Below are 13,314 nucleotides of genomic sequence, written 5' to 3'. Positions count from 1 at the left end.
TACGTTCCATCTGAGTGGAAATGCTCTCTCTCCTTCATTCTATAACCTTGTGTGCCAAGTCTTGTATACCAAAACTGCACACGGTTATAGAATACCTATAGTTGCACTTGTTACAAAACTGACAAATTAACTACTTTTTAGTACTAACAACCAATTATTGGTGACAATTGCTACTAATTTGCAGTTACATGTGAAAATTCTTTACAGCTTAACTGCAAGGAGGTGTGGACATGGGCCAGTCATAGGTGTGCACAGAACTTACATGCTAAGGCTGCAGGAAACTGCCAGTTAAGCACACTACTGTAACATTTAGGTGTGGAAACTGACATGGTGTAAGAGGTCATGCCTAAATGCTGGCACAAAAATGCCAACTTAGAGAATACTAGCATAACAATAATTAGACATAGAATTTGCACATAGCATGCTGCATTCCAGCACCTAACTTTAGGTGACCTATACAGAACCAGCCCCCAAATCTTTTATTCTATCCTCTTGCTATATATATCCCATTCCTTTTTTGAACTGTTTCACTCTTTGTCCCATCACCTCTCCTGGCATGCTCCCTCTTCTGCAGATGGTGGTGGGGACAAAAAGAGAGAGAGGAAATTCAGAAAGGCATGGAACAGAGGATCACTATACGGCATGAGGACAGAATATTAGTAGTATAATTCTACTCAAGTGGAAACAAATGTTTAAGTTGGCACAGAGGGGGTAATCTGCATGGAGAAACCTGGGTATATTGAATGGACCATGCTGGTGTTTATCTTTCTCCATTATTCTAATGAAACGCTCTCTCTCACTGTTACATCCCTGTAGGATGTGAGATTACATATACTTACGACTGCTGCTAGGAGAAGCTCGTGGAGAACTGTTCCCAGACAGAACAGTCAGCTTATTTTCTGTCACTTCTATCTTGGATGGAGACCTTGATGGAGAATCTAGATTCAAAAGATATTACATATATGCTTTCATGCCTATTTAATAAAGGGCCACTTAAGCTTTAGAAAGAAGCTATAAGAACCAGACAAACATCTCAGTCAATCCATATAAAGAATAGTATGGGATACCCTTCAACCAAACACCACCATGAAACCATAACCCAAAAGGAGATTGGTCAACTAATCTATAGCAGGAAAAAGCAACCATTTCATATGGGGGAACTGGAAATCAAGCAACACACTTAACCAGTCGACATCAAGGGATGATAACCCAAGGGATATCAACGATCTACATCAGTATTTCTTAACTCAGTCCTGGAGTACCCCCTTGCCAGTCAGGTTTTCAGGATATCCACAATGAATATGCATGAAAGAAATTTGCATATAATGGAAGCAGTGTATGCAAATCAAGTTTATGCATATTCATTGTGGATATCCTGAAAACCTGATTGGCAAAGGGGTACTCCAGGACCGACTTGAGAAACACTGATCTACAGTACAAGCCAGAGGAAACTTTCAACAAAATTGACACCAAGAAGGGAAACCATAAATCCATCGAAACTAAAAAGAAACTGCTTGAGAAATAGTTGTCCAATGTTCTTCAAACCACCTGCATGCTTAGAAACACTGAACCAAAGTTTACCTAGTTTGCAGTCCATTTTGGGCCTGGACTGGATAGTGGTTACTGTAGTCACAATGGTTCCATCAGGCATGATAGTACGATCCATCTCAATCTTCTTGGTGGGGGTAATGCTGGTTCGCAGGCTTGCGGCACTCTGACTGCTTTGCGATTGCAGTGTCTCTTGGCAAAACTATATGAACAAGCAAATCAGGTTGGTCAGATAAAGGTTACTTGGTACTGGGTCACCTGATGTGTTTGGATGCCATGAGCCCTTCCCATGTCCTCTTGGAGGGGGAGGCAGCAGGAGGAACTGGGTATCCCTCATGCTGATATTCTTTGCAGGGGGGAGGGAGGGATCCCTGCCGTGGCCTCTAAAACTGATTGCAGTAGGGAGATTCCCTTGCCACGATCAGTTCAGCGGCCGCGTCTATTTGAAATGGAGGCACCTATCGTGGCCCTAGGAGACGCCTGAAGTCGCCTAAGGCCACTTCCAGGTGAAACCATGCCCACTCCTAGCCTTGGGTGAGCTTAGGCAGTCCTATACGCCTCTCTAGGCTCGTGAAGACACCTACAATGTAGGCAGCCTGCCTCAGGATGTTTTCTTTTTTGTTTTTTTTTAATGTGTGTCCCAATTGGCTGGTTAGACAGTGGTAGGACGCCTAATAATAATAATAATAATAATAATAACAGTTTATATACCGCAATACCGTTAAGTTCTATGCGGTTTACAGAAGATTAGTGGAGTACAAGTTGAGTTGACGTACAAGTTGAGTTAACTTAAGGGATGTGGGAACAATGGGGAGAAAGGGCAAGAGAGGGGAAGGAGGGAAGTGGGTCTAGGTATTTCAGGAATAGGTGAGTTTTGAGGCGTATACTGAATACCTCATAAGTGGTGGGCAATAGGAGTTGTTCTAGGTCTTTACCCCATAGAGCAGCCTGATGTGAGAGAAGATGCTCATGGTGTTTTTTTAGTTTGCATCCTCTAACCGGGGGAGAAACGAAGTGCGAGTGAGAGCTTCTCTTGTGTTTGTTGGCTGAGAAGGAGAATAGGTCAGTGATGTATTTAGGGGTTAGACCGTAGAAAACTTTAAAACAGAGGCAGGCGAACTTAAACTTTACACGAGCTTCCATCGGCAGCCAGTGTAGCTGTTTGAAGTATGGCGTCACGTGATCGAACTTCTTTAGACCGAAGATTAGTCTGACCGCAGTGTTTTGCATTAGTTGTAATCGTCGCATATTCTTTTGGGGGATTGCTAAGTAGGCGATGTTACAGTAGTCGAGTTGACTTAATACAAGGGATTGTACCAAGATTCTGAAGGCAGAGTTATCAAAAGTTTCCAGAGGGTGAAAAAACTATTTTTGATTAGGGAGTCCACCTGATCTTTCATGGTGAGGCATTGGTCCAGAGTTACACCCAGTATTTTAATGGTGGGCTGTATGGGGTAGTTATGTTTGTTGATGTCTAGCCTACAGCTGCCTATAAATTGGGATGCCATTTATAGATGTGCTCCTGTTTGGTTTTGCTTCACTGAGAAAAGCATTAAGCCATTTGCTATTGGTTTGCTTTTACACTGAAAAATCAGTAACCCCCTTTTTACAAAAGCACAGAAGAGATTTTTAGAGTTGGCTGGCATGTTGAATGCTATGTGCTGTTCCGATGGCCATAGAGTTCCTATGAGCATTGGAATAGCGCAGAGCATTGTGTGCTGGCTGGCGCTAAAATCTTGTTCTGCACTTTTGTAAAAAAAAGGGGGGGGAGGGTAAGTTATTTGTATGTGATATTCTGAAGGCTATTCTTGATATATTTGCAATTGTGTCAGTTTTGTTCACAATTTAAAAAAAAAAAAAAAAATCACTTCTTGGTTTATTTGTTACTATTTTGTGAACTGTATAAGAACTAAGGTCCCCTTTGATCAAGTTGCATTGGGTTTTTTTTGTTGTTTTTTTTTTTTTTTTTTTAAATCGTGGGCCACTGGTAAAAGCGCCGATGCTCTAAGAAATTCTATGAGTGTTAGGATTTACTGTATTTTATCTGAATTTCTTAGAGCGTCGGAGCTTTTACCACAGCGGCTCACGATAAAAAAACCCCCAAAACACCCCAAAGCAGCTTGATCAAAGGGTGCTTAACATTTTTGGGAAAACTGGACTAAAATATCACTATTATTGAGCTGATGTTTGGTTTTCTATGTGCAATGCAGAACCCATCATGCCTCACAAGTTGTACTTTTATTGATGTTCTTTCAATCAAAATAAAAGCCAGGACCGCCCCCCCCCCCCTTACACACACACACTCTATAGGCTTAAAATGTTTATTTGTAATGCCTTAGGCCCATAAAACTGCATAAAGTAATATTTCTGCTTTGAGCGGGGAGATGTGGGGGAAAAAAAATTAAGACTGCAGAGATGGTGAAGGGACAGGGATGAAAAATGCACTTCACTGTAGGGACAGTGAGGGGATAGGGATGAATCTTTGTCCCCGTGTCGCTCTCTAGTCACAAATTTATTTGACAAGGCCCTTATTTAAAATTTTTTGTGTACAAGATCTACTAATGACATCATGTGATGTTTGTTCTGATTATGAGTGTTACATTTGTAATCCACCTAGAAAAGCGAGTCTATGGATTATACTTTTTTTTTTTTATATATATTAAACTAAACTGAAGCCTCTGAAATCTGGAGCAAATCGGGCAGCAGCCTTTTAAGTCACGTTACCTCTAGTGAAATGGTGGGTGCAGATGCCATGGATTGCTTGAGACCAGATGTTAGGGGGTACACTTGCTTCCCACATAGAGCTCTGGAAGGAGAATCTAAAGAGACAGAGGTATGTCCCAGCAGCAAACCTGTGTGTAACAAAACATGGATTCACAATAAACCCTTCTTCCTAAACGTTATCTGTATTCTTTCTTCTTCATGTTCAACACCATATTCTCCTCTACCCCATGGATTCACTCCCTCTGGGTACTACAGAGGCCATGTGGCATCATTGGATGCCCACACTCAACAGCTGCCATCTTTGTTCTAAGCCAGGGGTTCTCAACCCAGTCAGGTTCTCAGGATACCCATAAGATACATTTGCATATAATAGAGGTAGTGCATGCAAATGTATCTCATGCATATTCATTGTGGGCATTCTGAAAATCTGACTAGGCTGTTCTAAGCTGCAGGTCTATAGAGGAGAACAGCAAGGACCCCGAAAGCAGACCCACATGTGGAATTACATGACAGAAGCAATGAATAAAATGTTTAGGTCCGGTCAAGGACTTTGTTGCACTCACTTTCTCCATCGCTGCAGCTCCCCAGCACCTTCAGTCTCAGTTCCTTACTCCCTGGGCCCAGCTCTCTGCCGAAGAAAAATCAAGAAAACAGATCATCCAGTGGATCTCCTGCCTGTGCCCTCTTCTTGTCTCTCTTACTACTGCCTTCTTCTCGCTACGTCCACTGGAGGACTTCCACATATAGACTATTTGCAGGAGAAAATTGCTAAAGCAATGTGAAGCTCCTAGCTCAACTCTGAAACAGCCTCTTCTGGCAATATCAGTGCCAGAAGTCTTAATCTGTAAATATTCATGGGCTGTCCTTGCTTTTAACCCACTTCCTATCTAGCTTAACTGTTGCAATGACACTTCAGTTCCTAACTCAGTGGATCTCCAGCATATTTATCGATAAAGGCCCAAAGGCATACAATGGGATGAGACATTAGGGGTAGGATGTCTCAATTTCTTCCTTAATATCCTATACAAAAATGGGTCTTTGTGTGAATGTGCAGGAGCTGCAATGAGTTAAAGTTTAAGAGATACCATTTTCAACCCAGATGTTGAATGTAGCAAGAACGACTGGAGATTGGGCCTACTGAGCAGTAGACCCAACCAGGAAAGGTTCTGTTGGCCTTTGCATTGGTCCTCTCAAGCTGGCACTTGGGCGAACTTTGAGGCCGGCATATTTTAAAATCTAGACATGGCTTTCCATTTTAAAATGGAAAAGTCTTGTCTAGTTTTTCAGGTTTCCTAAACCACTCCCCCCTTTCAACCTCTATTTCAGGTGCAAAGGACTGATTTTGTGGCAGGGCCTGATGTTAATAACATGGCTGGGCACTAAGCAGTGTGGATGCCGACACCACCTTCAGTTCTCCTCTTATTGGCCTGTGCTGCTGCCATAGCCTAGATGGGCCCAACTCCAAAGCAGAGAGGCCTTGGTCTATCTGTGGCAAAGCCCCTAGTAAGGTGTGGCTAGTGCATGGACAAATAGTGCCTTTCTGAAATCGCTATTTATACATGTATTCCATATAGATATGTAGATGTTTTTCAAATAAGGCCCTCTGACTTCAGTATGATTGCTGCCTCTCTATATCACAGTTCAATCATTAAAAACTCCTGAGCTTATTACAATAATATACTTAAGGGATAAATGAATAGCGGGGAAAACAGAAACAAGGTGTTAAGCAGTGAAGGAGAAAGAACAAAAGGTACTGGATTCTATCATTCTAGTTGCCTTGTTTTACATACTGTATTTTGTTTGTCTTTGGATTTGTTTATGTTGTTTTATCTATTATATGGTTATGTGGTTGAATGCAAACTAAATGCAATCAACCCAAGTGGTCAAACTATCCTGTATATGTTTCAAGCTAATACTCTAAACTTTGTAAGATTGGATTTTTATCACTATATTTAAAGTGCACTTAAGAATAGTTTGGACTTTTAGTACAATATTTAAGCTTCACTTATAAAAAAATTTTTTAAAAAAAATTTTAATTCGAGATGTGTGGCCTATGACTGGAATATGGAGCTGTAACAATACGCTGACCGCTCAGTCCATGATAGGACTACACGTAGGCTCCGAATCTGAGGCCATGTTTCTGAATAGCATTATGTTATATACATAGTGTATTCCTCACATGAATTGGTAATTACTTTATATATGAGTATGTGGTTGAATGGGCAGACTACAAGTACTGATAATAAAATTAAAACAGCATCCATTGTGTTAAAAGCAGAAAAGAAAGGCAGCAGCAAATTAGCCTTCTTTAAAGTTATAACTAACACACATACAGTAATAAAAATGATCCACAATAGTTATGTAGTCTTTTAGAATAAGAAAATAATAAGCCTGCAGTGTGTCTCCGAAATGTTCCAGAGCATTCCCCCCTCACAGTTCCTTACAGAGAGATCTCATCACTCCACGCAACCTCAGAGGTGTTCCCTTTCACCGGCCTCGTCTGCTTCTGCTGTGGGGGACAGTCTAGTTCTGCTACACAATACAGGTCACCTCTTCCTGGGGAAAAAAAAGGATTGCATGATGGATCAGAAGGGTCTTAGAACTGACATATCTTCCACTGCAGCTCAGAATGCTGTGCTTTGACCAGAGCTGGTGAATGATTAAGCCCCCTAGGTGAACACTCTTGTGCCTCTTCCTACATTCAGTATTTCTCCTCCAGCCTCCATCCCCAAGATGTGCCCAGGAGTTACAGCAGCATTAACGGTCATTAAAAAAAAAAAAAAAGAAACCAGTGTGGTGGGTTTGAACCCCTGCACATAGGACTCCTAACATCCAGGCATGTCCTCAGATAGCCTGCATCAGTTCCTTTACTCTGTTATGGTCATTGCTGTCATTGCAGGTCCAGGGCAAATTATGACAAAGGTGTAGCCATGGTAATAGTGGGGGGTGGGGAGGGAGGACAAAAAGGTGGGAGGAAGACTTAAAGCCTCCACTTTGGAGGCTTGAGCATTTTTTTTGGGGGGGGGAGGGCACCTTCTGTAATTACTCAAACACCTAATTACAAAACGGGATGTTCTAACAAACTTCCCAACATTCACTTTATAAAATTCTATATTCAGAATGTATTTAATTTCATAAATTTTATTTTCTAAATATTTTCCTCTATCCTGACAATTTATTTCTAAAATGATTAGATAACCACTATTACTACAATAGAATTACTCAAACACCTGCCACATTTAGGTATCTGCACTTAGGCGCCTAAACAGAGGTGCCCTATATGCCCGAATTCTATAAATGGCGCTTTCAGTTGCGTGCACAACTTAATTGAGTAACATAAGAACATAAGAAGTTGCCTCCGCTGGGTCAGACCAGAGGTCCATCTCACCCAGCAGTCCGCTCCCGCGGTGGCCCATCAGGTCCATGACCTGTAAGGTGATCCTTGCCTAAAACCCTTTAATCCCCTTTATCCTTCTATCTATATCCTTTCATAATCCTATCCCTACTTCTATCTGTATCCCTCAATCCTCGTGTCCTTAAGGAATTTATCCAATCCTTCTTTGAAACCCCGTAGTGTACTCTGTCCTATCATAACCTCCGGAAAGCGCATTCCAGGTGCCCACCACCCTCTGAGTGAAAAAGAATTTCCTAGCATTGGTTCTAAACATGTCCCCTTTTAACTTCTCTGAGTGCCCCCTTGTTCTTGTGGTTCCCAATAGGCTGAAGAATCTGTCCCTATCTACCTTCTCTATGCCTTTCAAGATCTTGAAAGCCTCTATCATGTCTCCCCTGAGTCTCCACTTCTCCAGGGAGAAGAGCCCCAGCCTTTCTAATCTGTCTGCGTATGAAAGGTTTTCCATACCTTTTATCATTTTTGTCGCTCTTCTCTGAAGTAAGCAACTAATTCAAAATACGGCAATCAAGATAATCTCCAGAGCAACAAAGTATGACCACGTTACTCCTCTGTTAAAAGATGCCCACTGGTTACCTATCTCACATAGGATAACTTACAAAATTGCCCTTTTGACATTTAAAACTATGCAGACTAATTCCCCAGCTTTTATTGATAGAATATTGATTCCCTATGATCCACCAAGATCTTTAAGATCCATAACCCAATCCAATTTAAATATCCCCTCCTTAAAAATAATTGGTACACGCCGAACCTCTAACTTCTCTGTAACTGCTCCTACGATTTGGAATGCTCTTCCGCTTTATCTAAAAACAGAAAATAATTTAAAAACGTTTAAAAGTAGCTTAAAATGTTTCCTTTTTAAAGATGCTTTTAATTGAAGTTGTTATTTCTTAATTTTTTTTTTTTTTTCTCTTCTTCTTTTCTTTTCTCTTTTCTTTCCTTCTTTTTTCTCCATTAAGTCCTGCCCTTTTGTTCTTTCCCTTAATGTCTCTCTCATTTACTATAATTATTGTATTTCCTCCCTCTTTCCTTCATGTATCTTTTGTTAGTGCGTCCTTATTTAACCTAGTACGTGTTGTAGTTCGTCTAACAGTTTTGTATTTTCATTTTTTTAAAAGTTTGTTTTAATGGTAATTCTGTTTGTTGCAATGTTATTTTATCTAGTGTTTTGTACAACGCTTTGCAGAATCGATAAAGCGTTTAATCAAGAAACTAATTAAACAATAAACAATAAACAATTAGCATTAATGGGTTTTAATTTAAATGTATACAAGGTGCCAAAAAAGAAGTGTAGATATGGGAGGGTCATGGGCGTTCTCCCAAGGTACATGTGTAATGATAGCATAAGGGGCATCCACGTCTAATGTTAGATGCAAGGTTTTGCACCACATTTCCCTAAAGATAAGCGCAGTTCTTCCTGGGTGTGAGCGCTAAACTATAAACTGTTTCTAACATTAGGCACCATTTATAGAATAGAGCTTAGGCAGGTGTTTTGGGGGGTTTTTTTGGTGCTGATTATTTTTAGGTTCAATATATAGAATTCAGTCCATAATGTACAGAAAAGAAGGGAAAGAAACACAGGAGCTCTTTAGACAGCTGCAGTAAGTTTTTTCACCAACAAGGCCTAAGAGGAAATCAGGTTTTAGCACGACTCTCTCATTAAGAACCATGATTTTTGCCAGCGTTGACACCCCCTCTCCCTGGATAATGCATATGTTAGAAAGGTTTGCAATACAGGATTTCCAGGGGGGTCACTGAGATTGCAGTTTGTAGTTAGCACAGGCTGAAGAGAAGGAGGAGGAGGTCCCTTTTACTGAGGGGGGGGAAGGTTATAAAGGAAAGTGTAAAGAATAAGTTCAAGGTTTTTTTGTGATCCCAAACTCCCACCAGAGCCCGTGTACCGAGGGAGGCTCCCAAATTGGTTTCAGGGAGTGGATAGAGAGGAATCTTGGGTCTTTGGTGCCCTTTTACTCCTGCCAAAGTCCTGGAAGCAGAAGGAGACTCCTGTCATACCCAGGAGGGGGGACAGATATCATCGAATTTAAAAGAAACTAAGCTGCTCTCAGACTTGGTTGGTTCTAAGTTCCCTTGCCAAGTAATAAAAGAAGGGGACTCTCTACTGACTGGGGGAGTTGGGGCAAACAAGAGACATCGATGAAAGCCTATGAAAGTCAACAGTTGTATGTACAGTAATGCAAAGTTATGAAGACTGTGAATAGCAGTATAACTGTATGAACATTAAAGCCCCAGATGAAGCTTTAATAGCAAAACGGCAAGAGCTTCCATCAGGTGAAAGCTAAGTATCAGCTTATTTGGATTACAGTTATATTTTGGAAAGTAAATAACATTACATTGATATCAATCTAACAGGAGGGATGCCCACTCACTCCTGCTGCTGCCGACAAGCAACCCCACTGACACCCTTCCCCCCTGACAGCGAAAGAGATGGCCACTTCTTCCCACCGCCAAGCAACACCCCCCCTCCCCCCTGGCAGCAGGAGGGATACCCACTCCTTCCCACCACCACCGTCCTACCCCCAATGACCCCCCACCCCCCTTACCTTATTTACGAAGGCTAGTCAGAGGGATGCCTCCTACCTCTGGCCAGCAGGCCCACCTCTTCAAAATGGCAGGCCTTCCCCTCCCAGTGCATCCTGGGATGCAACGGGGAGGGGCCAAAGGCTCTAATTGGCTCAGGTTGCTTAAGGCCCCTCATAGGGAAAGAGTATACACTTCTTTTAAATAAATTCAAACTTGGGACTTTTTTATTTTTAAGATGGACATGTGGGCACGATATAGAATGAAGCCTTATGCAAGTTCATCTTTTTACATATGGAGTGTATCAAATAAGGTAATTTTTATCTATTTTGTGTGGTTGGAAGATTGTTGGTTCAAAATTTTTAAAAAATGGCTAATATTCAATTAGATTTTTGAGATTTTCAGTATGTCTCCTAAGATGGTATCCTTATAATGCAGTGGTTCTTTCTTAACCCTGTCCTGAGGGACCCCCAATGAATATGCATATAATATAGGAGACAGGCATGCAAATATGTCTCATGCATATTTATTAGGGTTATCCAGAAAACCTGCCTGGTTGGGGTCCCTCAGGACAGGGTTGAGAACTAGTGCATTAATGTATAATTTATGGTACGAAGCTTGATGGAGTTAAGATTTTCTAGTAGTTGCTCCTGTGTCTATTTTTTTTTTTTTTTACATCACTCTCTGCCACACTCTCTGACTAAATATTTACAGGATGCCTCCTCTCTGAGCCGACATAGACCTAATGTCCCAGCAGAGTGTTACACTCACTCTTCCATGACATCATGCATGGATATTGGTTTGGTGCTAACTCGGAAGAAATGCAGTGTCAACAGTGCTGTCTTTTACATGACTAGCTAATGTAAAACTCTTTCACAAGAGTAGGGATGTTCATCTTGGTATTCCATCTGGATTCTAGTACAGAATGTACATATATTATGATATTGGCAGAAATTCAGCAATTAACCTCCCCCCCCCAAACAGGCTCACACATTTCTTCCTCGTTAATTGATTTCTTTCTTGAATATAATTACCCAACCAACTCCGATCACAAAAAGATGAGACTACAAGAATGATTCACCATCATAGCTCTTACAGTCTCACCTCCTTTCCCCAAGGGGGGCACATCTTCCACTCGCAGCTGTCGCAGCACCAGTATGCCAGCTGAGAAGGACGGCATGCTGGATGGAGACCCTTTGAGCAGCCTATCACAGGAAACCTTTTGGGGAGAGAAAGGAAGCAAGACACATACCAGGGACTTCAGATCAGAAATAGCAGCATTCACTTAAGCATTGCTAGCAATTCTATACCTCTAGGCCAGGGATCTCAAAGTCCCTCCTCGAGGGCCGCAATCCGGTCTGGTTTTCAGGATTTCCCCAATGAATATGCATGAGATCTATGTACATGCACTGCTTTCAATGCATGTTCATTGGGGAAATCCTGAAAACCCGACTGGATTGCGGCCCTCAAGGAGGGACTTTGAGACCCCTGCCCTAGGCTGTCCAAACTACATTTCTGGTCATTCACTTCCTCTTCTGCAATCACTGTGAAGGTGGCTCACACCATGACATATACAGAAATTAAGGCAATATGAAAGGAAGGCTATGGGTGAAGTAGGGAGATGGAGCCTGGTCCTCACCATTCCTCCAGTGCATGCTTTTAAATTCACCATCATCGCTGGCTGAATGCTCACTATAGTGTCTTCAATTAGATTCTGGATAAAGGATAAATCCACTGTCCTATTATTCCCCTGCAAAGCAACAAAAATTAGAAAGGAATTGAGCAAAGAAACAGAAACCCAATATGTCAATATTTAGGACCCCATCCTCAGTCTGCCTGCCTCTTCCCAGTGTTCTGGAAAGGCAATGGCTACTCTATCCTAATTGGGCACACTTACCAACATGCGACCTATTCCTTCTGCGCTATCCAATCAATGAGATCCGGGGTGCTGTACAATACATAATGTCTTACCTCCTGTAGTTGGTGCTTTGGAATGACATTCAGAGTTAGGTCCGGTCTGTCTCTAAAGATCCAGGATACCAGTAGTCCTTCATTCTGCACCTCCTCCAAGCTTATCTCCAGCTAGAAAAGGAAATGAAAGAATCTTAGCATGTTGCCATGAGATAAAGAGAGATTATGATGAGGGCTGCAGATTTAGCATGTTAATAATGCGATTAACATGCTAAATCTTTAATGCAGATCAAAAACATTAATCATAATTCATCATACCTGGTCTGCTGCTTCTCTGACTCTGGAAAGAGGTTGTCATGTCAGAGCGTGTGCACTGCTGCTGGCTCTGCTTGACCCGGAAACAGAAAGTTATATCAAGCTCTGATGTAACTTTCTGTTTCTGGGTCAGACAGAGCCACCAGCAACATTTACATGCCAACGCTGCAGCCTCTTTTCAGAGAACTGGCGAGTCCAGCATGGGAGCTGCAGATCAGGTAAGAGAGAAAAGGTTGCTACATCGGTGGGCTGGAGGGGTGCAAGAAGATAAGAGAGGTGAAGCATGGGAGGGGGTGAACTTCTTTATCTTGGGGTGGGGGGTTCTTCTTTTATTTGCAGCCAGTCTGCCTTTTCCTTCTCTTCTACAATTGGGATCAGCGCCATTAGTGGGGACCTCTATCAGCAGGGAGCTAGCAGTGGCAGAAGAGGACGGAAGGAGATGCTGCCCAGGTAAGAGCAAGGATGTATGGGTTCCTGCCCACTCATCCGGGAAGAGAGCATGTGTTGAGAGCGCTTCCATTTTCTTTTACTTCTTTCTTTTCTGTCTCACCTCCCATGCCTGGTTTCTCCTTTTTCTGCTCATCCCCCCCTCCTGTGCTCTTTCATTATCTACATTACTCCTTCCCCCAACCCCATGCTGAGGAGGCTGCAGGGACTTCCCTTCCCTCCTCCATACCCCACCCTTTCTTGGTTCTTTGCTCTTCTCGCTTTTTCCTCTTTCTGTGCCCTAACCTGTATATAACACAATAACACAAAACCAAAAGAAACTGCAGAAACAATGTACAAGATGTTAGGACTTTATTAAGGTCAATAAAACGTTGTAGCCCAAAAGGTGGTTCACTTAGTTTAAAAATCATGGACCC

The 13,314-nt window shown here is 42.0% G+C and overlaps 1 protein-coding gene across 1 annotated transcript in view; it reads right to left on the bottom strand.

Moving 5' to 3' along the window:
* The window catches only part of C2CD2L (C2CD2 like), a 51,798-nt gene that overhangs the window by 5,600 nt on the left and 32,884 nt on the right, over positions 1 to 13,314 (bottom strand). The window contains exons 4-11 of the mRNA XM_033918608.1: positions 12,197 to 12,307; positions 11,865 to 11,975; positions 11,330 to 11,444; positions 6,717 to 6,828; positions 4,836 to 4,900; positions 4,273 to 4,400; positions 1,582 to 1,750; positions 840 to 938 (exon numbers count right to left, since the gene is read on the bottom strand). Coding sequence (XP_033774499.1) covers positions 840 to 938; positions 1,582 to 1,750; positions 4,273 to 4,400; positions 4,836 to 4,900; positions 6,717 to 6,828; positions 11,330 to 11,444; positions 11,865 to 11,975; positions 12,197 to 12,307 — 910 coding nt within the window. The remainder of the gene's footprint in view (positions 1 to 839; positions 939 to 1,581; positions 1,751 to 4,272; positions 4,401 to 4,835; positions 4,901 to 6,716; positions 6,829 to 11,329; positions 11,445 to 11,864; positions 11,976 to 12,196; positions 12,308 to 13,314) is intronic.

This window comes from Geotrypetes seraphini, chromosome 13 (assembly GCF_902459505.1).
Source record: "Geotrypetes seraphini chromosome 13, aGeoSer1.1, whole genome shotgun sequence".
Lineage (NCBI taxonomy): Eukaryota > Metazoa > Chordata > Amphibia > Gymnophiona > Dermophiidae > Geotrypetes > Geotrypetes seraphini.
Note: the sequence above shows the minus strand (reverse complement) of the source record. Positions and strands in the feature narration are given on the sequence as shown.